Source organism: Octopus bimaculoides, chromosome 4, assembly GCF_046866305.1.
Source record: "Octopus bimaculoides isolate indiv1 chromosome 4, ASM4686630v1, whole genome shotgun sequence".
Classification (NCBI taxonomy): domain Eukaryota; kingdom Metazoa; phylum Mollusca; class Cephalopoda; order Octopoda; family Octopodidae; genus Octopus; species Octopus bimaculoides.
In genome coordinates, this window is record NC_142931.1 from 40,515,678 (window position 1) to 40,542,815 (window position 27,138).

General features: G+C 33.9%; 1 protein-coding gene across 13 annotated transcripts; it reads right to left on the reverse strand.

Moving 5' to 3' along the window:
- On the reverse strand, window positions 1-27,138 carry LOC106880463 (myocyte-specific enhancer factor 2A). 13 transcript variants are annotated; one of them, XM_014930395.3, is made up of 10 exons: window positions 26,606-27,138; window positions 24,666-24,861; window positions 14,171-14,238; window positions 10,089-10,292; window positions 7,458-7,586; window positions 6,729-6,942; window positions 5,758-6,023; window positions 4,423-4,513; window positions 2,417-2,531; window positions 1-624 (listed from the first exon to the last, which is right to left on the reverse strand). In XM_014930395.3, exons 3-10 carry the CDS (start codon window positions 14,222-14,224, stop codon window positions 384-386), a joined length of 1,314 nt encoding a protein of 437 aa, XP_014785881.1. In that variant the 5' UTR covers window positions 14,225-14,238; window positions 24,666-24,861; window positions 26,606-27,138; the 3' UTR covers window positions 1-383. The 13 variants fall into 13 exon arrangements, with proteins under 13 accessions (XP_014785881.1, XP_089206777.1, XP_089206776.1 ...); XM_089350651.1 differs by having other exon boundaries at window positions 6,729-6,936; window positions 26,606-26,970; XM_089350650.1 differs by lacking the exon at window positions 26,606-27,138 and adding an exon at window positions 26,091-26,139 and having other exon boundaries at window positions 6,729-6,936.

The window sequence follows — 27,138 nt, forward strand, 5'->3', positions numbered from 1 at the left end:
TTCTTTTTTTTTTTTTGTAATTATTAAATAATACTCTCACCCAATGAAATTAAAAGATAAAAATTGCATGCTAAAACATACAACTCAACAGTGACTGGGTCATTTCTTTAAATTTGACAGTTTCAATGCTAGTGAGCTCGTTCATAATTCTGGGCACTCCAAGATGAATTTGTTCTGACAATTCTAAAGGCAACCTAGAGACCAACTCTTTAATATATTTTTTTCTTTGTAGAACAGATGATACTCACCAAGCAGAGCAAACTCTGGGGATATGACTCAGTCAACCTGCCTACTGGCAAGGTAGCAAATGTAATAATATAAACATTAGTTTGACAGATCAAGGATTACATGAAAATGGATTTATGGACTAATGATCTTGTTAATCAATCCCCAGTTGTTACCCTAGGCTTTTTTTCAGCTGATGGTTGATCATCATGATCTGTGACACTGATAGGGTGATGGAGGACGGGATGTAATGAGGGAGATGGATTGTGATGGTTTGGAGACAGATGTTGAACAACTGTAGTTTGTAAGCGATGAGTAGATATATTTGGGGATGTTGAATCTCGAGGTGGTGTGACTGGTTCACTTTTGATTTTTCCACTTTCCGTTGTATGAATTGCGCTTTAAAAAGAGAAAAGAACATTACGTTAGTAATAATTAAAAAAAATAAAAGGGAAATATTTTCACAGATATTTACTTAATTTAGGTTACATGGTTTTATACCAGAAAAATTACATAAATAATTGGATAAGTGATTTATATTATTGGATTAATCTCCTTACATTTAGTACTCAGCATAACACAGTATTTCGAAGACTCTTGGGAGTCAAATGGTGTAATTTTGTAAAAGTATAATAAATAGATGAAGAAATAATAAAGAGTAGACAGTTTGACCTTGAGTAAAATCGATAGTCCAAAGTACAAAGAGAAGAGGGAAACTTACACCTGAGAACAATGCAGAAAGAAAAAGAAAATCATAACTAAGCATAAGACTGGTAAGAATTGATACAGGCCATTTCTTTTAAGTAGTGTTAGAGGTAGTGACAGCCAGCACATAGCAATAAAATGTAAGTGGTATGTATTTTCAACTACACTTGACATAAACAAACAAATGTATGTGTTGATTGAATATTAAAAAAAAAAAGTTTCTGCCAGGCTACACAGTTTTGTATTACTATCTCACACATAATCATTAAGCTCCCAAATGTGAATGAGCATAATTTTGCTATCGAAACTTCAAAGATAAGCAAAGAAAAATTGAAAAACTGTCTCATAGTTTGTATTTTGGAAAATTAATGTCTAACCTAGTAAAGTATTGATAACATACTTTTGCTGAAATTTACAACCTTTCTTACAATAAATTTTGAAAATAATGATGAGTCTATTGAAATAACTATCATAACTAAACTGGTGTTCGAAACATGACCTGAAATTTTGATGGAGGTTTTAAGTTATAATACTTTAAAACAAAAAGATTGTATAAAAAAATCAGGGTAATCTTAGGAAGATTGGTTGCAAAAAGTTTTAAAATGCTGATATGTTATAGTGCCTCCCATAGAGGAGGTGGGGCTTGAAATAAACATTGCAAGCCAATGAAACACTTAATATTATAAGCAGTGAACTATATTTATTGTGGTACTCCCATACAACTATCTGAAATGAAGCATTGAGAGTTAAGTAACTTAGTGATGGATACAGCATAATGTAAATCACATAATGCCAACAACCAACTAGCTAGCTACAGCTCTTATGGAAAATATTATCTAAAAAATTACATGCTTAATGCAAGACTAAAATTCAAATTTTAAAATAAAAATACAGAACCAAACAAGAGTAGACTAGGTTCCAATCCTTTTTAAGCACTAATTATGCAACCAATATGCATGTATGGTATCATACTAAGGTTCACCTGGAGTGGGGAGAGCATCAGTTAAGGACCTGGAAACTAAGAAGGGCTCTCGTCAATTTCTTACAGAGGTAGGAAGCCCCATTCTCATCTGAGGTGGATCTTGAAAACATCCTCATTCTACCTTGCAAAATTTCTCTCAGAGGCTATGACAAAAGGGTTTTTATGTAAATTAACAATTTCCTGACACTTATTGAATTAGATATGTAATCCGATTTGGGCGATAACAAGAATGCAAGATTGGAACTTAAATACACTACAACTTATTATCTAATCAACATATGCAGTTTCTCGTTTTCTGCCCCACAGTATATTAATCAATTAAAAGAAGGCTGTTAAATTATAAATGGAAATACAAACTACCAAGATGATATTGCATAATCATTAAAAAATTACTCAATTAGATAACATTGTAAACAGATGAGGATAAGAAGGTAGGTGTATTTATGAAGATGATGATAATTAATTTTACTATATACACAAGAAAAATTTGAAAAACATTTTTACCTGGCAGATAGTTGTAGACTTGGACCATGAGCTGAACCTTGAGTCGCCCATTGGGTTAGAAACGTTTTGTTGCTACCTATGAAACCAGCTAATTCTGCACTAAACTGGGCATCATCTAAAATTTTTAAAAAATATACAAAAGTAAACGATTATTTGAAAACAGTTCTCCACATTCTAGTTAACCCTTTATCATATATGATAGAATTCATAATGTTAAAATATGAAATAAATCACCCTGTTTTTAGTACTGATACACTGTATCTTTGTACATTGTAAGATACAATTAAAAGGTTTGGTGTTGGGAAGAGCATCTAGCCATAAAATACTACCTCAAAAATCCCATCCAACCTATTCCAGCACAGAAATATGGAGGGGGTGATGATGATAATCCTATAACTTAACTTTTACAAAAGTTATTTTTAATCACATATTTTCCTAATATTTATAAAAAGGGATAAATATTTAATAAAAACAAGGCCAAAAATTTCATTTAAATCAAGAATCATCACCATTTTTATGTTTGTTTTCTTCATGTTTGCATGGGTTGGACAGGTCATCTCCACTTATCAGTCACTCATCTCCAATACAAGGTTCTGCCTCCTACTCCATACCTTCTTCTGCAGGTTCTTTCTACTTGGAGTGCTTGAAACTTCTTTACTTGAGTGTATGTCATCCTCCTTACAGACACATGACATGCCTTCTCTTCCACACAGTTGATTCCATTTATACCCAGTGTTTCTCTCTGGCCACAAGCTCTGTTATTTATGACCACTAACATTACACATCCATTAGGGCATACTCGCTCAATTTCTTTTCTGTAAATTAGGTAATCTAAGTGAGGAAAGTTACCAACTACTTCAGGAAGTTTTCCAAGCATTTGAAAGAATTTATTTCATTGGTGCACCTACTGCTAACTATTCCTGTAGATCTGCTATAAACAAAGTCTTCTTTGTCAGTTACTTTATTTATCTATAATTTACACTGAGAGGAAAACACAGAATTTCCATACACTCCTTTTCTGTATACTGAGCATGACTACATCACACATCTTTCTAGCAAATACCTTTGTCTTTGCTTCTATGCTTGAGATTTCTCTAATTCTTGAACAAATTCAGCAACAAAAATTAGGTCACTAACATACAAGGGGTTCCCATGAAAAGTCAGTTTTAAACCCCTCTGTTATGGCCTGAACAGCCATAATGAACACAAGGGACCAGGAATGGAGCCATGATGAACACATATGCACACTAAATTCCTTGCTGAACACATTGCCAACTCTCACCTTGCTGACAGTATTTCTGAATATGGTTTGCATGGTCCACACACGCTATTCATCTACACCAGTTTTTAGCAACTGCCAGACTATGGAGCAAAGAATCCTCTCAAAGGCCTTTTCTAAATTGAGAATACAAGGTACAGTGGCTTGCTCTTCACACAAGAACTTTTCTTGTAGTTGTCTCACAGAAAGAGCAAATCAGTGGTATCTTAGCCTGGCACCAACTCCAAATGCATCTCGTCTAAGTAAATTTTCTTTCTAACTAATAGTGCTTTCATAACATGATTCATTGTTCTGATACTTCTGTTGTTAATCCTTTCTACAGTATCCCTTTTGCTCTTGTAGCAGTTGATGATTATGATACTCCCATTGAATCTATCTGGCTTGTGTATATGCCTGATTAGGTTATCAGGTGATTAGTTAGTTTTTTGAAGTTAGTGTTGTAGATTGTTATTTGAACTGCAAAATTCCAAGTCTTAATCCTTTCTCATTTCTTGCACCATATCCCTAACCTCTATATTCAGTGAAGTTGTCATCATGTTGTTACCCAATATGTCCACTGAAGTCATCAGTCCATAATGACATGGTTGTCTGCAAGACAGCTTCAAAGAAACATTCCTTATGCTCATATACAGAGGAAACATTAATGAAATTGATACAGTTTTTTAAAAAAATGATTAGCATAACCACATAAAGAATTCAGTATTAAAGAATGAAAGGTTCTAATTACCTGCTAACTGGGACGGATTAGTCATTGTACTTCCAGGTGTGGCTACAGATACGACAGGTGTATCCAGGGCACTCAAGCCTCCACGAATATTCTTCAAAGAAATGTTACAAAAATGGTATCAAAAATAAAATATGTAACCTTTAAGCAGCAATAAATATATGTAAACTAAAGTCATGCATGTCGACATCTGTACAAAAACAATGGATAGAGACTTTTTTCATTCATTATAATCCTTAGTTACAACATAAATAATTTCATCATTGGCACTCATTTGTTTTATACATTGCACCATTTTTGGCAAACATATAAGGTATACTAAATTTACACACACACACACACATATATATATATATATATATGTATATATATATATATATATATATATATATATATATATATATATATATACATATTCATCATCATCGTTGTTTAACGTCCGCTTTCCATGCTAGCATGGGTTGGACGATTTGACTGAGGACTGGTGAAACCGGATGGCAACACCAGGCTCCAATCTAATTTGGCAGAGTTTCTACAGCTGGATGCCCTTCCTAACGCCATATATATATATATATATATATATCTACCGAGATTGTTTCTGCAATATATGCCAATTTCTTGGGCACTAATTGTTAATACTTTCTAACATTTTCATACATACTGTCTTTGTTGGTATGATTTTTTAAGCAAAATTATATTTCTCCATGAATGTATAGTCATAGCTGATGCCACTCTCAATGAAGAAATAATGGTTCCTATTTTCAGTTCAGAAAACTAAGGGTTGAAACATATCTGTCTAGTAACCATTTTATTATCTTTCACAGGCATGGTCCCAGGAAATTTTTGAAGGGAAGTCACAAGGTCAGAAGGGAATACAATTCCAGGAGAAATGGGCATAAATAATATTATTTAGAAGGGCACACTTCTTTTCTTGAAGGGGGGGGGGGGTATGTGCCCCTCAGCCCCCAACCCACCTTCAAATAGTAGTACCAACCTGAATTTAACTAGCAAGATTCTACTAAGATTTTTGTTAATTACAAATTCCAACTTGACTATTAAAAATGTTGCAATAAACTTAATAGAAAGACTGCAATAGCCAAAAACATATAAATATTAAGCATGTAGGTTAAATAAGTTAGCAAACATCTGTCTTTTTAAAACTCCACAACTCTGATTAAGCACCAGTAATCTTTAGAAAGAATTTTGTACCATACAAATGCACTAGAAATACAATTAACTTTGAAAAGCATTAATCTAAAGAAAACACACTTTTTTTACAGAGGAGGTAAAGAATTTTCAGGTTTATTTAAAGAATGAGAAATAATTCAAGATACTCACGATATCATTGGTTATCTTTGGCGGTATGAGTATTCTTAAATCTGGTCTAGATTTAGTTTGTAGTAAGTGTCCTGCACTGGTAGTACTTAAGTCAGTGACATCTTTATTGTTAACCAATGTAGTAACTAAAGATGGACCAGGTGAAGATTGTGCTCCAGGAGAATTGCTGTCTTCTGTGGCTTGGGATGGTATCTGTAGAGAACGAGTGGCAGTAATTGGAGAACTGGATGAATCTCCACCACTTTTTGAACCTGAATATAGCGATACTTTAAAACAGAAATAAATATCAGACATGAGTAGATAATTAATTTTAGTTTAACATACATTCCAAAATATTTCATTTAACTATTCAAATTTAAAAGGAGTTAATTCATAGAAATCATAACCACTGATTTTAATCTGTATTGTCATTTGCTCTTCCATGCAAATATGACTCAGAAAGTTCTGATATTACGATGCAATATCATGTCAATAATTTGGTTAAAAAAAGAAAAACTCCTATTGCTGAACAGAAGAATGTCTACCTTCAAATATACACGAAAATATGAAAATTATTAACTGAAGAATACTCTAAATAAATTGCCTAGAGTAAGTTATATAAATGCACCAAGTTGTTGGCATAAATGAACCAAAAACGTTTATCACACACAATATAATACACCCCTAAATGAGAAAAAAAAGCATTATTTATATTTTTCTTACATCTGATTTCCATGTTAGCGTGGCTTGGACAGTTAGATAGGATCCAATGAGTCAAGACCATGTCTTGCTCCAGTGTCTCAGTTTCGGCAAGGTTTTTATACCCAGAATGCCTTCCTAATGTTAACTTTACTGTAATTTACTTTACTTTACTGTATTGGGTGCATTTTTAATGGCAACAATAATTCACAATTTTTCTAAAATAACTGAACTGCATCATTAAACACTCTTCCAAGTGTAAACATTAACTTTCAAAAAAATTTTATTTTTACCTGATGTGGAAGGCACAGGACTGTAGCTAGCTGGTATTGCAGAAATTGTAGACTGACCATTCTGATTAGAAGGTAACAAAAGAACTGTATTTTGACCAGTTGCAGCTGACACAGATGGAGCTGCCTGAGAACTGTTTATACCAGAATTAGGGATTGAGAAGTTACCAACAGGTACAGAAGCAGGATAAGACGTCACTGAAGTTGGAGTCTGTTGCTGAAAGAAAACGATGGTCAAATTAAAAATCACAAAACTAGGAGCAATGATATAACTATAGAGAAAACAGATAATGAGGGACAGGCCTTTCTCTTAACTGATACTAGATTATTGTAGTTAACTTAACCCAGAAAGGACCATATCTGTTCTCTCATTAAGTAAACTGTAAAAGAAACAAAGCCTTCAACAGGATATGAACTCATGATCTATCAGTCTGAAAATGTATTTTAATCATGTTTCCTCTACATGAATTGAATTTGTCAAGTCAAAATATAAATCAAGTACAAACACACAAATTAAGTACAATCAGAAATAAAAGGGCATAAATGTAGGAATGCTATAGATCATTAATAGATAATGGAAAAGAGTTTATTTTCTTTTCTATCAAACTTAAATAACTTGAAAAAGAATTAATGATAAAAGCAATAGCAAAAAATACTTGAAACCTGGTTAAAGGACATGTTGCAATATTAAATTACAATTAAATTAAATCAAATTTTTGAAAGAATACCAACCGTTGGTTGCTGCATAACTCTAGCATACTCAGCATCGATTCGTTTATAGCTTTCCATTGTGTGAGGAGTCAGCACATATTCATCTTCTTGGTCAGGACTATCATTACCTTTGTCTTTCTTATTTAAAAGCTAAAGCAGAACCAGCAAAATTATTTTTATTACAATGGAAAAACCAGTATTTTTCCAATATTAGCTTGGAAATAATCAAATGAAATATTTAATTATATATTTTTTCCTTTCAAAGAAAACATCAATATAACATTATTATTATCATTGTTGTTGTTACGGTTTGGCTTTGCTTTAATTTTATACAAGCTGCACCCACGAATTTAAGTAAAATAATAACTAGCGGGACCTGTGGAAAATTCCAAAGAATGATGAAGATTAAGAGAAGCTATTTCAGAAAGAAAAGATGATTTGCATTTTTTATTTTGCTAAGTTATTTCACTTCCTGTCACAATATTTTATGATTTTAAAATTTCCCTCTGCTAAGCACTTTATATTTCTTTTTCTCTCTACCTCTTCAACAAACTTTTTAACTATGTAATTCCCCTCTTCGTATCTGTAACATTTCTCTTTCTCTTCACCACTCACTTCCACTAACCATATGAGTTATAGCATAATGCATCAGATGGCTTTCTGCTCTCTCACATTCCCTCTTCCTCTCTCTCACTATCTCCTCCTCTCTGACAAACAGATAAAGTGTGAACAAACAGATAGAGGAGTAATATTATAGATTAATTCAATAAAAAAAAAACATCCTTTTCACCATCAACAGCAGCACTATAGTTTTCAGTAACAAAGCTCATTTCATTTCCTTGCTGTTGATGTATCTCATCTCTGACAATACAAATGCTATCTGCTGCTTTCTCTCTCTCTCTCTCTCTCTCTCTCTCTCTCAATGTAACTGCCTCCCCTGTCCATTTCTCTGTATCTCTCTTTCTTTAACTTCACCACCAGAACATCATCCTCTGCTAAATATTGTATCCTAAACATATCTCTTTCTCTCTACCTTTCCCTCCCCACCCTACAACATGTTAACACTTCTCTCTACCTTTCCCTCCCCACCCTACAACATGTTAACACTTCTCTCTCCCTTCAACTAACCACATGATGCATTTGGCCTTATTATACATCTTTCTCTACTTCTTTTTCTCTACTCACTTTTAATCCACCTCACTAAGTAAAGTATAACCAGTGAATGGATAAGAAGATTATTATATAGATTGTTATTATAGTACACAAGAATTTTTTGATTATTAAACAGGTGAAGATAATCTATAATTTTATATATTTTCCCTTCAAATACAGCAATTTGAATTTAAAAGAACAAAAAATACAGAGACAACAAAATAATATTTGATAACATAATTACAAGTGATTCAACTGTTAATTATTATCCAAGACTCATATCCCTACCGCCACCATCTGCCTATTACTATAAACTTTTAATCTGTTGAATAAGGGAGATTGGGAAGTTTAAGCATCAGGTTGTAACAAAAGTTCTGTCCATCTTTTTTTTTTTTTAAGAATAAATGTAAGACATGATTACACCAATCTAGCTTCTAAATGATATTAGTAGTTATTTAAATCACTAAAATATTATTTCTTCTTTCAGATGACCCAAATGTACACTCCAAGTAAAGAGCACATACGGCATGTTTCACTGTTTGATACCTAGAAGGGGAATACAGCAAGTTCAGCAGCAGGATCACTAAAGAGACACTTATGGAAATGATGAGGTGAATGAAAGGACATGCAGAAAATAGTTTTCACATTTCAAAAAGGGTGACGGCGCCCCAATTATGAGGAATTGCAAGCTACTGTTGATGAAAATCCAACCATTACAACTAGGGAAGTGAGCAAGGAGTTTAATGAGAGTCATATGACCATCTATCGTGAAAAAATAAGGCTTGTTACAGTCTCCAAGGTTGGAAGATGGGTTCCACAAGATCTGTCAAAAAATCAATCGCAAACAATGTGTAGACTGCTGTCTCATTGCATTCTCTTGCACTTCACCTGTTTTAGACAGAATCATTACTGGAGATGGGAAGTGGATTCTTTACAATAATGTGAAGTGCAAAAGACAGTGGCTCGGCCATAATTCAAGGCCTATCCAACAGCCACGATGTATTCTACATCCAAAGAAGATTCTTTTGAGTGTATGGTGGGACATGAGGGGGAATGTTTATTATGAGCAATTAGATGACAATCAAACAACAACAGCTGAAGTTTACTACCAGCAGCTGAAACGTTTAAAAACAGTTTTGCATGAAAAACAGCTTTTGTTGGTAAACAGAAAAGGAGTGATCCTGCAGCATGATAATGCCAGACCCCACATTACAAGAGCAACTAAGAATATCCTAGAAGAATTTAACAAAAACATAATAAAAATTAAATCACCAAAACCAACAACCAAAAATTAAAATCATATCTTTTTCTTTCAAATTTCTGAATATGCTCCATGTAAAGAATCAACTTTCCCACAAAATGAAGCTGATCTGCGATATTGGATAGGTGACATATTTAGCAAAAATTGTGTACTCATTCCTCAATACAAACGATAACTATTTAAGTTTAATTAATACCATTTATGATCAAATGGAAGGAGATAAAAGAATTGAACATTACCTCTACTATGTCTCGGTTAGTTTGGCTGACTACTGTGTCATTGTACTCAGTATACTTCAGCAGTACTTTGTCCATATCAGAGCTAGCATACTGGTACAATTTGTTTCCACTTGTGAAGATTATCAGTGCAATTTCACAGTCACACAGCACAGACAGTTCATAAGCTTTTTTCATAAGTCCAAATTTACGCTTTGTGAATGTTACCTGAAAAATATTTAATATTAAATGAAGGTGGCAAGACAGCAGAATCATTAGAACACTGTAAAAATTGCTTTACAGTATTCTTTTCCGACTCTTTATTTCCCCAAGTTCAAATCCTGGAAAGATGAACTTTGCCTTTCATCATTCTGGGGTTGATAACATAAAGCACTGATCAATGGTATTGACTACCCCTCCACCCAAAAATAGCTGGCTTTGAGCCCAAACAGGAAACCCTTATTTTTAAATGCTTAGATTTGTAGACACAGTGTAATTATCAACTATTGGAAATTGAAAATGTATTTTTTTTCAAATGAAAGCTATCATGATAGGAGTGTTGGTAACAGGAAAGGCATCTGGCCATAGGAAATCTACCTCAATAAACTCCATCCAACCCAAGAAAGCATGGGAAAATGGATGTTAAAATGAAGAAGATTAACATTTTGCAGCCACTGAATATCTGGCTTCTCTTATACAACACCATTGCTTAAGTGACAGTTGAAATACTCCTCTTATCATCTGTTGTCTGGGAGATTCTTCGGAACAGTTTGTTTCAATACAACAGCAGCAGAATGAGGAGTTGTATGTGTGTGGGTGTGTTTGTCTCTGTGTGTGTGTGTGTGTGTGTGTGTGTATATATAAATATATATATATATACACACGCACACACACAAACTATTGCTTACTTGTTGCCTTGTTTTAGATAGTAGTGTTTCATTTCTTTTACTTTCGAGATCATTGCCAGTGCCCCTGGACTGGCTCTTGTGCGGGTGGCACATAAAATACACCATTTTGAGCGTGGCCGTTGCCAGTACCGCCTGACTGGCCTTCGTGCGGGTGACACGTAAAAGCACCCACTACACTCTCTGAGTGGTTGGCGTTAGGAAGGGCATCCAGCTGTAGAAACTCTTGCCAAATCAGATTGGAGCCTGGTGTTGCCATCCGGTTTCACCAGTCCTCAGTCAAATCGTCCAACCCATGCTAGCATGGAAAGCGGACGTTAAACGATGATGATGATGATGACATGGCTTGTATTTTCACTCTCTTGCAGTGGTTCCAACATATTATTGTTAAAATAGTGAAGTTGGCAGGTTTTGTAGAACCCAAACCAGTGACTCACTATTTATTAGTTCAAATCTCAAAGAGAAACCAAAGTATAAACCAATAATAAATATCCCCAACAAGAATTGGCTAAGTGCTTATTTAAAAGAAATTATTATTATGCTACAGGTACTTCTTTACTAACAACTGTTTTACTTTCCATTTATGCCAAACAACCTCAGAGATTTGTGAGGTGCAGATGAGGATGTCTTCAAAAAGTGTCTGCACAAATTTTTATGTGAAATACCAGATGAACCCACATCACAGAAGGAGGCACAAAGTAGAGCAGTTCTGTTCAACTTGCTACTTCACCAAAAACAATACAGAAAAGAAAACTAAACACCCCGAAAGGTGGTGTGCCCACATGGCAGAAACCAGTAAAAGATAAAAGAATAGTTTTACAGTGTTTATTTTTATCTCTGAGTGGTTGGCGTTAGGAAGGGCATCCAGCTGTAGAAACTCTGCCAAATCAGACTGGAGCCTGGTGTTGCAAGCCGGTTTCACCAGTCCTCAGTCAAATCGTCCAACCCATGCTAGCATGGAAAGCGGACGTTAAATGATGATGATGATGATTTTAATTTTTTCATATCACATTTATATAACTTACACTATGAAAGTTGAGAGTAAACATAAATTATAAAGAAATGTCAACCATTTAGAATTATTTGTATAACAATTAGTAATAATACAAACAGCAAATCATATATATCAGGCATTAAATAAAATGATAATAATGAAGATGAGGATGATTAGGAATAGAAAGATTGTTTCGCTATTTGACTGAGTTGTAGGAGGATGTTGTTAATGCTATACAGACAAGAAAGGTAAAGATTTACAATCTTAAACAAGTCATTTGGTTATAAAATATATCTCACCTGCTTTTCTTGTTTAATTGGGGTACTCTGATCAAAAAGTAAGATCAGATTTACATTTATTTACTGCCAACTGGCTACTAATGAACATAAATCTAAAGATTCTTTTCTATGGACAAGAGGCACTAACAAAATAAGGTTAGGTTTGAACTAAACTACTGATAATCATGTTCCAATGAACAAATAATTATAATGAAAAAATTCAACTAGAAAACTTTTGAGATATATGTGATGCTGGCTACTAATTCTATCTAACATGATATTTCTTTCTTAACTGGTTTCATTTGAGACTAATTATTACTTCTTGTAACAGGCTACAAATAAAATCTCAGTTATAATTCTATTAAAAGAACAATCATTAACACAAACAAATGAAATAACCAATTTACAAAATAGTGTATATATAATAATAGTTTCTTTTCTTCAAGAGCAAAAATAAAAATTGAGAAATTCTGCACTTGGTAAACAGTAAAGACTGATTCTCCAAATACAGAAGTCTTGGGAATCAAGTAGTTTTAGAGTTAGATCATATCATAGATCTTACAAGTGAGATGGCACCAGAAAAAAATGATTGGAAACAAAAGCAACCGAAATGAGGTTCTTCCAAAGCATCTCTGGAGTGATATTAATTGGCAGGGGACATAGCTCAGAGATCAGGGAATTTCTCCAGGTCAAGCCACTATTTCTCCACATTGAGATCACACAGCACTAGTACTACAGACATGTGATCAGAATGTCACAAAAATAGCAAGATGGATTCAAGCTGAAGCTAACCAGCAAGAGACAGAGGAAAACCAAGGATGAGATAGTTGGAATACACATGTAGTCTCAGTTGGTCATGCTTGGGAACCTAGCATGAAAGTCTAATAATGGTTGCTTCTGATAGGATCATATGGTTGAGGTACCCGAGGTCCTACCTCAATGATCCTCCCAAGAATAATAGGAAGAAGATAGATGGATAGAAATATATTATAATCATGAATTTCAATGAAAACTTACTGACTTTTTCTATATTAATTGATTTTAACATACCATTGGATTAAACAAGTTCTTTAGATATAATGAGGGTTTGTCTTAGTAATATAGTTAACCTAGTTATACATTAGTTTCTAAATTACTAAATCTACCAATTCTATTTTATTCATTAACCATCTGTTTTGTACATTAATATTAATGGCAATGATGTCAACACCTTAATACTTTACGATTTTAAGTATTTTTTAAGGAACTTATTCACTAAAGCTATATTTCTCTCTCTCCTCCATAGCTAACGCATTGTATCTCCAATCCTGACTAAAATTTTTAGAGTAAAACACTAAAACAATCACACCACAGCTAAAAACCAAAAGTTTCATTTGTGAGACAGTTTTATGATACAGCAATATGTTATTCTGACATAGCTGCAGGTGAAAACATTCTACAGCATCAATATCAGACATTTTAACAAAAAGTTCCAAGAGTGCTGCTGCTGATGATGATTTAAAATAAAGTAGCCTTGATCTATCAAAGCTACAAGTCAACTTAAAGTATAAAACTATCATAGATGTTAATCATGGATCAAATATATGGATTTAATTTACTCATTTCAGCTTCTTCCATGCTTTGTTTGATAAAACAGATTGTCCCCAAACTACTTTATCTTTTCCAACTCCCTCCCTACTCAAAAATTCTTGAATATAAGAAACTTAATATGAAAATAAGAGGATACCAGATATTAAACCATTAAAAACAATAAAAAGCCAAAAAAAAAAAAAAATTTCTTTCCTTTTGCCTAAGTAAAAATAACCAACTGTAATGAATTTAATGAACATGAAGTAAATAGTGTTTTCAATATAAATGTAGGAATTTAATTAAAATTTTCATTTTCAAGCAAATAAGATTAGGATTTAAATATGTAAATATGTCACTTACTTGTCTGTTCCGTTCATCATTTATGCGAGTTATCTGAATCTTTTTTCTACCCATTATGCAAATATGATCTGTAAGAGAAGTATAGAATTGATAAAACATGTGTTTCTTTAATATATTCTTTCTACTAGAGGCACAGGGCCTGAAATTCATGGGGAGGGAACATGTCATGAAAAGATGAAAGACAAAGTCAAGCTCAGCAACATTTGAACTCAGAATGTAAAGAACCAGAAGAAATGCTGTTAAGTGTTTTCTCCAGCTTGCTGCCCTTATTTTAATTTTTTTTTATATATAACTTTTTGTAAGGTTATGTATAAAGCCAAACTAAGAAATATTAGAAATAACAAATCATATCAATTTGACTTGTTAAAGAACAGAAACTTTAACTTGGAAAGGAATTTATTAATGAGAAATATGTAAAACATAAGCACATTTACCACTGCCTATATATCTACAGGGTGTCTACAAAGTCTGTATATATATATAAAGATGAGAATGTGTGTGTGTGAGTGTCTGATTCTTAGAAGTTAGAAAGACTCCTTCATGCGGACTTAACACCCACAATTTAGTCATTTTATCTAAGCAAAGACAAATACAGTTGTACTCTTGGAAGCTGTAGAGTCATCCAAGCATAAAAGATGAGCGTTATTTGTAATTCAATGGTACAACCTAACAGTGGAGGGAACCTGTGGAAGAGGTAGACCCAGGAAGACATGGAATGAGGTGGTGAAGCACAACTGCCAAATGTTGGGTCTCACAGAGGCAATGACAAGCAACCAAGACTTTTGGAGATATGCCGTGCTTGAGAAGACACGGCAAACCAAGTGATATTGTAGTTGTGGCCGATGCCAGTGTCGCCTGACTGACTCCTGTGCTGGTGGAACGTAAAAGCACCCACTACACTCTCAGAGTGGTAGGCATTCGGAAGGGCATCCAGTTGTAGAAACCTTGCCAAATCAGATTGGAGCCTAATCCAGCCTTCCAGCTCTCAGTCAAACTATCCAACTGATGCCAGCATGGAAAGCGGACATTAAACAACGATGATGATATATTGGGTCATCCCATAAGTAATGTGGTTTTTTTCAATTGCATGAACTAAGTCAGAGGGGGATAGGATAAACTACCTGCATCAACTTGCTATAAAAGCAGGTAGTAATTTTACGTTGTACTTATTCTTAGTGCAAGTTTTGAAGAGTGCAGTTCGATATTAACAGTTATTTTTTCGGAGCTATTTTTTGAAGTTATAATAGAAGTGACAAAGGAGCACATTCATCATATTTTGCTTTATGAGTCCAATTAAGGCAACAATGCAACAGAAAGTGCAAGGCATATTAATGCAGTATATGGGGATCAAACAATAAACATATAAGCCAGTGTCAATGGTGGTTCCAGAAATTCCGAGCTGAAAACTACAGCCTAGATGAGCCGCATCCTGGAAGATCTGTAGAGCTCGATGAGGGCGTCCTGCAAACCCTGATGGAACAGAATCCCATCATAACTGTTGAGGAACTAGCAGAGAAACTTGGATTTGGTCATTCATCCAGTCATTCAAGTTGGTGCAAGAAGAAAAATCTTTGGTTTCAAGATGAAAGATGTTCTTCCATCAGGATAATGCTCAGCCACATACAGCGACGGTGACATTCCAAAGGCTGGAGCAGTTTGAATAGGAAATGATGCCCCACCCACCATAGTTGCCAGACATTGCTCCATCTGATTATCATTTATTCTGCAGTCTTAAAAATCATTTGGGCAGAAAAAATATGAATTCTGTAGATGAGGTCAGATCAGTAGTGGAGGAGTATTTTTCATCACAGACAAGTAAATTTTGAAAGAGGGTTCTTGCAAGTCTACCAGATAGATGGAAGAGCATTGTAGAAAATGAAGGAGAGTATATTTTAGATTAAAAAAAGAAATTTGTTTATCTTAATTTTGAAAAATAAAAGAACTGTAAAAAAACTGCATTATTTATGGGATGACCCAATATATACTTTCATTTCATATAATTTTACACTGACAATAGTAATAACCTCAACTACCACACAAAGCTGAGCAATTTTTCAGAGAAGCACACAAACTTCTTTCAGAATTCGCCTACCAAATCCATTCACAAGGCACTGGTCAGCCGTGGGTTATAGAAGGCACTTGTTCAAGATGCCATGCAACAAGACTAGACCCAGGACTACATGGTTGGGAAGTGAACTTCTTAACCATATATTCCACTGAGCTCCAAGTCAAAGTCTGTCCCTTTACAATTAAGAGACAAATACCATTTTACTACAAGTGTGAAGCCCTTGTGGAAGAGACATTAAAAGAAGCCCAGTATACTGCACAACTACATGCTTTGACTATACGATTATTCTCCCCAAGATAGAGTTGCTCTACCAGTCAAACAATGCTGCAACACCAACCTGTCTATCATCAGTAACTCCTTCCCATATCTTGGGCATTTACTAACTAGTTGTACTACCAACATTGTTGTAAAAAGAGGAGAATTCAAGCTATAAAAGAAAAATATAATTCCTTGAGAATTTTTAAATGCATTGCTTCAGAACAAAGTAGGTAAAGTATTGTTTTATTTTTTTGTTCACTCATTTTGTTTGATTTTTCAATATCAGCATGAGTTTGACGATCAGAGGTCCTTTCTGATGCAAACTCATATTTGTTTTTCAAGTAAGGATTCCTTATTCTACATGGCTTCAAGAGTTCAAAGTGACAAGGTGATTTATTGGCAAGAGAAATATTAACTGAACACTGCACAAACATAATGAATTTTATGTAAGTGAGTGGCAGTTGTAAACACACACAAAAAATCAGCTTCTTTTTAATTTCCCACCTAATGAATGTATGTGCACAAGTTGTCCATGTGCATGTGTCCAAATTTCCTTGTATTAGCTGCAAGGATGCATATATATGCTTAGATATATATATATATATATATACACACACACACATGAAATACAAGTGGGGTGTGAATATGCACACATACACCATCACCTGTAGCTGCTTAGTACCTAACCAGTAACTACTCCACTTTGTCTACAACCTTTGTTGCTCCTCTCCCCTCAGATTGCAGGTGTTTGTCCAAGAAAGCTTTGTGGGATTGAGGGATGAGGGAAAATGTAATTTGTTGAGTGAAAAATAATACTCATTCTACTGGACTGGTGCCAGAACACGCTGCTTGCTAGCAAGTATTCGCATGTGTTTATTTTTCCTCTTCCAGATACTGGAAACTATCTCCCCATTTAACCCCTCACTTCTAAGTCCACAACCTTAGAACTACCATAATCAATGTTGACACAATGAAGGGTAGGTCCAATGAGATTGTTAAAATGCTTGAGCAGAAGAATGTTGATGTGTGCTGTGAGTAAAAGATAAGATGGAGGAGAGCCTCAGCTAGATTCCTCACGGGCAAGGGACAGAGGTTCAAATTTCTGGGCAGGTTGCAGTGATGTAATGGGTGGTGTGGGCAGACTTTTCGAAGAGAAACGGATAGATAAAGAAATCAAGGTAGTCAGAGTATGTGATAGCTTAAACTAGTCTTGAAAAACATGATGCCACATTTATCTCTGCTCATGCTCCACATGCTAGACTGGAAGATGAACAGAAGGACTATTTCTACAAGGCCCTTTTGCATGAATGACAATGACCTTATTGTAGCTAGTGACTTTAACAGATATGTTGGATAGCACCTCAATGGATTTCACGGGGTGCATGGATATTACAGTTTTGACTCTAGAAACGAGGGAACAAGGCTGCTGGAGTTCTGTAATGCAAATGACCTCACGATCTGCAACACTAACTTCAAAAAATGAGACTGCCACCTGATCACCGATCAATTTGAAGAGCACACAAGCTATATTGACTACGTCCTCACCAGAAACTAAGATATGCAGATGCTGTGAATGCAAAGTCCTTCCTTGATGAAGAATGTACAATTCAACATAGGTTAGTGATTTCAGACTTAGAACTAGAAGGATCCAAGGATACAAACCAGTGTAGAAAAGGTGGTATGGAGACTTTAAGATTCATTGGACAGTCAAGCATTTAGAGAAATTCAAACTGAAACATCTGACGATGAGGAGATAGAGATGTATAACAACGAATAACCAAAAGTTCTTACAGGACAATCTACTAAGGGTAACAGACCAAATCTGTAGCTGGTACAAAATTCCAGCCAGACCAAGGGTGAAATATTGGTGCAACTGTGAAGTAGACAGAGCCATGAAAGCAGAGAGGCAGGCTAGAAAGAAAAAGAGTAGCAGAGAATTATACCAGACAAGCAAAATAGTGACCAGATGACAGGTTTATCTAGGAAGTAAAGAAGCAGAAAGGAAGATGTTACCACTATTCTACAGAGTAAGGACCAGAGATATGAGGTGTTCTGGAATGCAAGACAGTGTATCAGAGAAAATCATGATGTTGCAGGAAATAATTGTGTATGGATGGATGATGGTACACTTGCACTTGGTCATTCTGAAAAGAAGTGGCATAGAAATGCTACTATGAATGGTTACTAAATGTGGAAAATGCATAAGAGTCTTTCAAATTTGAACCCAGCAGAAAGATAGCTTAAAGTTAAGTTTTAGTAAGGAGTAAAACAGACAAACCACTAATCTCTTCAGGAAAATGGCTCTGTGCAATATGCAGAAAAGGTATTAGTAGAAATTCCATATAGTGTACCCCAGTACAAACTGTGAACATATGAGAGATGCAGTGCATCACAGGAAGGTAAACAGGGAAAGAAGACTTTGTGTGTAGCAAATGCACAGGAAATAGATTTCTTCAAATGCCCAAATGGATCGGTACCAAGGTGACCGAATCAGCAGTGGAAGAAGATGCTCTGAAAGCATAGTCCCTAGAATAAGAACTAATAATCACTGACATGGAGTTCTCCTCTCCTGTAGACTTGAGTTTACCAGTGCCTTATAGGTGGAATTTTACAGACAATAACTGTTCAGAAGCCTGTCTGTCTCTCTCTCTCTCTCTCACACACACACACAAGTGGCAGAGGACATATGCCATTCCATGTCAGTGGTTACAATATGCCACTTTAAGTTTCATAATTTAGTGATTCAACAAACAGTGATTAAATAAGTACACACTGAAATAAGTATTAAACTGTTAAAGAGTACCCACCATGCCCACAATCATATGAATGAACTTATTAAAAAAAACGGGTGGGGTATAAAGATGCATATGAACCAAGCTATTAACAGAGGGGAGAAGAACTGTTGTCCCATCTAGAAGAGATCTATCTTACATTAGCTTAACACAGATATGGGAGTGAAACACTGAACCTAGAGCCTCTATTTTTATACAAAAGATAGACTTTATAATGAGATAGAGAACATTTTGATGCGGTAGTAAATGTGCAATATTACAACAGGATAAAGTTGGAGTATGAGTTAAGAAATCAGATACCAATGAATGCAGATGTCTAAGAAGGTAGATCAGATCTTAAATCTTTGGGTCTCACTAAGTAGCTGAAACATCTGCAGAATTTAGCATGGAAAAACATATTAAGATTAAGACATATGGAGAATTAAGCACAAAAAAACAGCCATTAAAATGAAGATGAATAATCTCAAACATATACATCAAGCTTATTAGAAACATTTGAAAGGAAATACAAATTCATAATTCACAAATGAAAATATAACTAACAATTGCAATTCTTTAAAAACTACAAATCATGAAAATCCAATGAAAGAAGAGTTTTATGAAAATATCCCCAATATATCATCAACCATTCAAGAGCAGAGGACAAGATGTGCTGACCACTGCTATCAGAGCAAAGCTGAATTAGTGAGTGAGCTCTTTTTGTGAATCCTAAGCCATGGGAATTCTTATGTTGAATGACTCAAAATGAGTTATATTGATCAACTCTCATGTGATGTCACATTACAAATAGAAGACTTAAGAAATCTCATAAAATACAGGAATATTCAGAGAGAAAGAGTGGTCCAGAGAACCTGCTCTAAGTGACAGCAAGAAAAACTACAAAATATTTCTTTTGAGGAATGGTGTTCAAAGATGTTAAAAAAGAATAGTTTTAAGTTAATGATAACAGAAGTTATTCTGTTTGAGCTCACTTATTACATTTATGCAAGACCTGATTATGGCACCAAGCTAACAAGTTCAATACTAACACTAGTAACAAAGATAAATGGTCAATAAAATGAATGTGGAGAACTTACAATATTGCAGACAAGGCAAGCAAAAATATGAATATTTGCACAATTATATATATAAGTGACAGAGACAGTATTAATACCAAAAGGCTATGTTTTTCTCCTACTTAAGGTGGATGTTGTGTTAGAACACAGAATATGGCATTATTTATTATGAGAGGACCTCTCCTGGTAAATAATGCATTTTTCTGTGTTCTAATACAGCATCCTCCTTAATAGAATACTGGGTGAGAAAATGCAATGTGCAGTCAGTGAATTTTCTGTTGTAGAGGAAGATATGAGCAGGAATGATGTCAGGCCTTAGTAAAGTAGGAGATAAATATTACTTTATATATATAACCTAAGGCCTTTTCTCCGTTTTAACTACATTATATCTGAAATCAACTTTTCATCTTAAACAGAAAATATTCTAAAATGAATATCTTAATCATAGTTTAAAAGACTCTTTTGTAAGCTAAAAATTGCTTCATCTAAAAAGTAGTAATTTCTAACAAAGAATACATAAAAACTTTTGAACAAATGATGGGATAATTTATAACCTACAGTTGGCTATGTCTATCATCTTCATCATTTTTCATGCTTGCATATTTTGGATAGATCTTTAACCCTTTAGCATTTAAACCAGCCAAAAGTATTCTGCCTGTTTTATGTTCAAACTGGCCAGATCTGGTCTCTTACACCAACCCGACAATATCGTTTTAAAAATTAACAGTTACCTCATCAAAATTTTATAGCTACAAGATAATACATGATCAGTTCAAAACAATGTGGATGAAAAAGCATTAATTTTGGTAGAATAATGCAAACACTAAAGGGTTAACACGGGTCCTAGCCATCATCTTGTATATGGCACTTCTTCAATTGACATCCTTCACTAACATCACATTTATATTGGTACAACATCCACTCTTGCAAACTATACCTGATTTCTCTTACACTCCATTTTTCTCTCCAATCATTTATACTTTGTTGTTGCTAAGGCACACTAACAGACATCCATCAGCTTTCATACTTCCTCAAAATTCAATGCCCTTACATACCTACCATGCAACATTTCACTCCATACACAAGCATCGTAGTCTGTCCTTTACTTGGAGAAGGAACCCCTTTAGACTTTTTTTTTTTAATCACATTCTTACTCAGGTTATAGAATGCTTTCAGAATACCCAACTCTATTGTTGATTACACAACAAAGATAACAAAAACTCCCAATTACTTCAAGGAAGCTTCCTTGGCATTAGAAGAAAATCATTTTGAGTTTTCTTACTGTTAAACATTTTTGATAAAACCATTTAACACTTAATATAATACACCTATCAGTAAATATGTCCACAAGAAAACACAGTTCAAGAGACCCTCAAAATTTACAAATGTTTCATTAGATTGCAATCCTAACCCGAAACACTGCTTTATCTAAAATATATAAGAATAGTCAGTATGAACTCAATACAAACAAAAGACTACATGAAAGATAAAGTGAAAACTCTGACAAACCAAAACTTCAAAGAATTATTACCTGTTGGCTACAAAAGATTTCTGTAGTCTTTATCAGCAAGGCATATTACATAAAGTGTTTTTAAAAAGTGTTATTTGATAGCAAAACAAAAATATTAAGAGAGAAATAAGGGGGACATAACCCAAATAAAAAGGTCCAGAACATGTGAGGAGAGAGTCAAGCTGGACATTAAACAGAATTAGATAGATATATATGCAAAAGGGAACAGGTAACATAAATGAATAGAATGCTGGGGTGAGAAAATGCAATGTGCAGTCAGTGAATTTTCTGTTGTAGAGGAAGATATGAGCAGGAATGATATCAGGACTTAGTAAACTGGGCTTCATAGATGAGATAATGAAAGACAGAGATGAGCATTGTTATGCTTTAACAGCCTATCCAACTCAAATTGCTATACAACAAAAGTATTAAAATGTTGGTGGGCAACACTTACGACAAAACTGAAAAGTGGTGGAAAGAGCAATATCCATGAAATGAAAAAAAAATTTCAGTTTCATTATTTTCTCATGGTAAAACAGGATTACTAAAATGATTTTTAAAAAGTCAGATATTTAATGAACGTGTAATAAAAAATAAAAAATTATATTCCGTAGTTCATTCTCAACTCAGTTTCACTTTAAGACACATAGGATGAGGTGGTCCACGAACATTAAAAGAAGACGAGATGGCCACAATTGCCTTCAAATACAGTTTTGCTTGATAAGGGATTTAAACAATAACTGATTAATATTTATCTTTCATATTTTGCCTGTTTCAGTCACTGAACTGCGGTCATGCTGGGGCACACTATTATTTAGTCAATACTTATTTAGCAAATAAGACATATAATTCAATAACAAAAAATATGTAATTGAAAACAAAATTTCTTGTTAAAAACTACATGTAAAATATACAAAGCGACACATGGATAAGGAAGTGCAAAAATTGGCGAGAGTAAAGTATACGCACACCCGGTGTTTAGGGTTAGGGTTTTTGTTACGCCGAAAACGGGTGGTGTGTGTATTCTTTACCTCTGCCCAAAAATTATAGTTTCCTCTAACTTCACACATTCTATTCTCTTGAAGAATTAATTTCATGGATCAACTTAACTGAAGAACACTGTGAATAAGATTTTAACGACCTGCATATAAACTCAGGTACTGAATTGCCAATAAAATAGTTCAAATGGAGATAGGGGCTTTGTGAATCAGTCTTATTCAAGTGTACGAAAAATGTGGAAAAAATAATAATAATAATATACATTAGAAGGAAAAAGAAAGTGAGGTTGTTTATTTCCAGGCTAGTTTTGATTGAGCACAGCTTATGATCTAAGGCATTTTTTTACACAATGACCACCCTTTTTCTGACACAGTGTATCTAAAGCTATTTTTTTCAAAACTAGGTTGTGATTTGAAGATTTAACTCTTCTTTTTTTTTTTCTAGCATATCGTGACCATAGAGGCCTCTTGGCTCCAAAAAGTAGGGTAATACTGACGTACCATAAAGAGTATTAAAAAAAAAAAACTAACGTTGCAGCAGTGCCCTTCATCGGTAGATCCTCCGTGAAACTTCAGTTATTTTTTTTAAGGCACTCACACATAGCAACACACCTAAGTTAGGTTGTTCGCTTTATTAACTGATGGGAAGAGGGCAGTCAACGCAAACCAACACTTTTAGAAGCACGCGTGCATTCACAAATTATAAGGTGAGTAGTAGTAGATTCAGGAAATATTCTACGAAATATATTTGTAAATATTAAGATATAGTGAAGCCAAATTATAAATATGAAATTTGTGAAATATATGAATAATACTTTAAAAAATAAAAGCTATGTGGGGTAAAGGTAACACGGAACTTAAAAAATGGGAGTAATGAAAAAATACCAAAAGTTTGAAATGGAACCGTAAATATATAGAAGTGACGACACTTTATCAGAGAAAAATCTTTTTTTTTTCTTTTTTGTTTTCTCACGTAATAAGAATGTTTACATTTTGTCCCATCAAGAACAAAATAATTTCAACAGTTAGGTATAATCATTTCTCCAGAGAGAAATACATATTCTTAGGAATTTCTAACTTACGAAAAAAAAAAAATACATTCAAGTTGAAGAAAATCTTTAAAAAATTTAAAAAATATACATACAGCAACGAAATTAAAATATTTCAAGTGGCGAAAGCAGTTTGGCAAATCCCGTTCAACTCAAGTATTTGAAAACGGACCAAGAGTAAAATTGACAATGTCTGTATAGTAATTTCTACACACACACACATACATCATATTCACCACTACTACTATTATTACTACTACTACTACTACTACCACCACCACCACAAATGCAATTTTTTTTTTTATTATTCGTTTTGCTGCCATTTGGTTAATTGAAATACATATAAACGTAAATATACCAAACTACTCAGGAAATCGCGTGAAACGGAAAGATTAAACTTTGACAAAAATAATGAAATAAATAAAACAAAAGTTGAAGGAGTAAAAACAATATAATTGAGTTTGCAGAAGTTTTATGTGTTTATGCCTGAATGTGCATGTGTGTGTGATTAAGGGAGAGTCCAAATATGTAAGGATGGACTAAAAAGGAAAATGGGATTCTGTCTATGTGAAAGTGAGCTTCTGGTAGCCAATTGAGGAAGTCAGAACCAGACCGCCTTAATATAACGTCATACAACATACTGTAACTATAATAAAGGACAAGAGAAGACGGACAGGAAAAAAAAACGAAAACGATTCTAAATGATATTAACCAGTTAACCCCCTAATCTGAAAATAAAAGACATTAAATAAACTATTAACTTACCTTAAACTGCAGCTTCTGGAAAAGGAGACGACCAATTTAGGTAGAGAATATGCAACTGTTTGTTTTGTTTTTTTTTTCCTCTTTTTCTTATATAAATCCAAATGTTGGTCGATATTACGTTTCAACTATCCACAGTGCCCAATTCGACGAGCAAAACACCAACACCTATCACGTGGAAATAAAATTGACCCACGATCTGTAATAGAATTTAAGATATACATGTATATATATATATGTATGTGTGTATATATATATATATATATATATATATATATATATATATATATACGATTACATATAAACAGTAAATATCGTTTAAGGAAATCGAATATTAATACTGACAGCAAATACGGTAATTTTCATATGTTGCTTCTCTATAGTAGAAATTTTACGTTAGATCGACATTTACATAACTCTTCCTGATATTGTGTCAATAATTAAATTGTGTGTGTGTGTGTATATACATATATATAATGTGTATATATTTACAGAGGCGTGCATATATATATATATTTACATTATATGTTTATATATTTATATGTATAGTTATTTATACATAAATATATTTATATATATATAAGCAAAAAGACAGATGACCAACGTGCAATAACATACAATAATGTTAACATAGACAATAGAAGTTGTAACTCAATATAAAATTTGACAGTAATCAAAATACATTGAAGCAAAGAAGGAATTTTTACTGTTAAAACGTGTTAGATGCTGTTGTTGGTAGCAATCACATTTGCTTGCCAACTCCTTCCAATTGTATAACGCCATTCCTAACAGAAACACACCAAACAAATCCGGCTGTGTTTATATACACAAGCTTACTAATCACGAACATTTTCAACTTAAGTCATTCTTCAATACGAGAGAAAAGCGAAGTAAAAATATCGGTGGTTTGATGCTATTTTTACTAACCAGTTGAAATCTGGCTGAGGAGAAATCTACAAGTCGTGCTATTTTAGGCATGGAAATGACTTGGATATTTATAGCCAGTTTCACTAGCAATATGTTAATTAGTGGTGAGAAGGCAACTCGTGTACTTTTATAGTAAAGTTTACCTACAACAATGAACTTGAATGATAAATGTATCGAATAAACAAGATCAATCAACTATAGGGATTAAAATTTTAGAATCCATATAATATCTAGAAAGTCAATTTTTAAGAGAAAGCGTTGGGACTAACTTCATTTAGCGGAAGACAATTACTCCGCGCTACTTCCTCACTAAAAGGAATAACTTTGAGGTAAGACATAATACAGATATTGTTTTCTACACATCTTAAAATTACAGAAAAACTTTCGGTAACAATTAACTAATAAACATGCTTTTAAAAATAGGTTGGGGTTCGAAAAAAAAAAGGACAAATTAATAAGGAATCAGCAAAGTCATTTAATTTCAACACGCAATTTACCGACATCCACTCCTGGCAAGCTACTGCATCCAGCACGGAATTCCACTTTCAATGACGTCATGTAAATTGCCGTCTAGCAGTTACATACGAAAACACGGGAAGATAATCGTTCAGTCATGTCATTTTAAACGGAAGGGTGTGGATCAACAATTGTAAACGACTAGATAAAAAGCTGACGATTTGTCTGTCAAAGTTGTGATGTAAGGAAGTAAATAGAAATGAATATGTAATTTCAGTTGATTTAAAGCCTCGAAAACAGTTGATCAGGCATCAGAACAATTCAATTATTAGTACGTAAAACTCAAGTAAAGATATATATTTGCATTGAAAAGAAAAATAAATTGGGGAGGAGTGATATAAAGGCAAAATTGTGTCCTGTGAGGGGATGAAAATACTGATATACTTTTCTGATTTCCTTTAGAACCTGTGTATAATAACAATATTTAGAATAATTATAAATTTCGTCTAAATGATAGTATTAAAAGATAACTGAAAAAATGAAAGCTAATAAATACATACAGACAAAGTAATAAATGCTTTATCGTAATGAATCGAGTTTTAACGTCAATTCTTTTGATGTAGAATTAAATATTTGTAATATGCTGAAGTTCAATTTACTGAACTATTTTGCAACTTTAAAGAGGCACTATGTATAGAGAGAAGGCGATATGGATGAGTTGTTATTTAACTCAGTCATAGCCCTGGTTGATCAGATTTATAATCAAAGGCTTTCCAGACGTGATCATCTTCTTGAGGGTTTTTTTAAGACTACAAAATTCAATGTTTCCTTCCTTTTTTAAAGAATGGAGTATTTTAACTGGTATTTTTAGCTGGTGGCGCGAATTGACTGCGTTCAAAATCTGCTCAGATCATGTTTGGCTTTCGTCCTTCCGGGTTTAAGAAAATAAAGCACCAGTCAAGTACTAGGATGAATTTTGTAATGCCTCGTTGGTGTTAATAGAATTACAGCAGAAAACAATACCCTGTTGAACAAATGGGTTACGAATTTTTTTAGTACTAAGCAAATCGCAAGTACATACGAATCTAAAAAC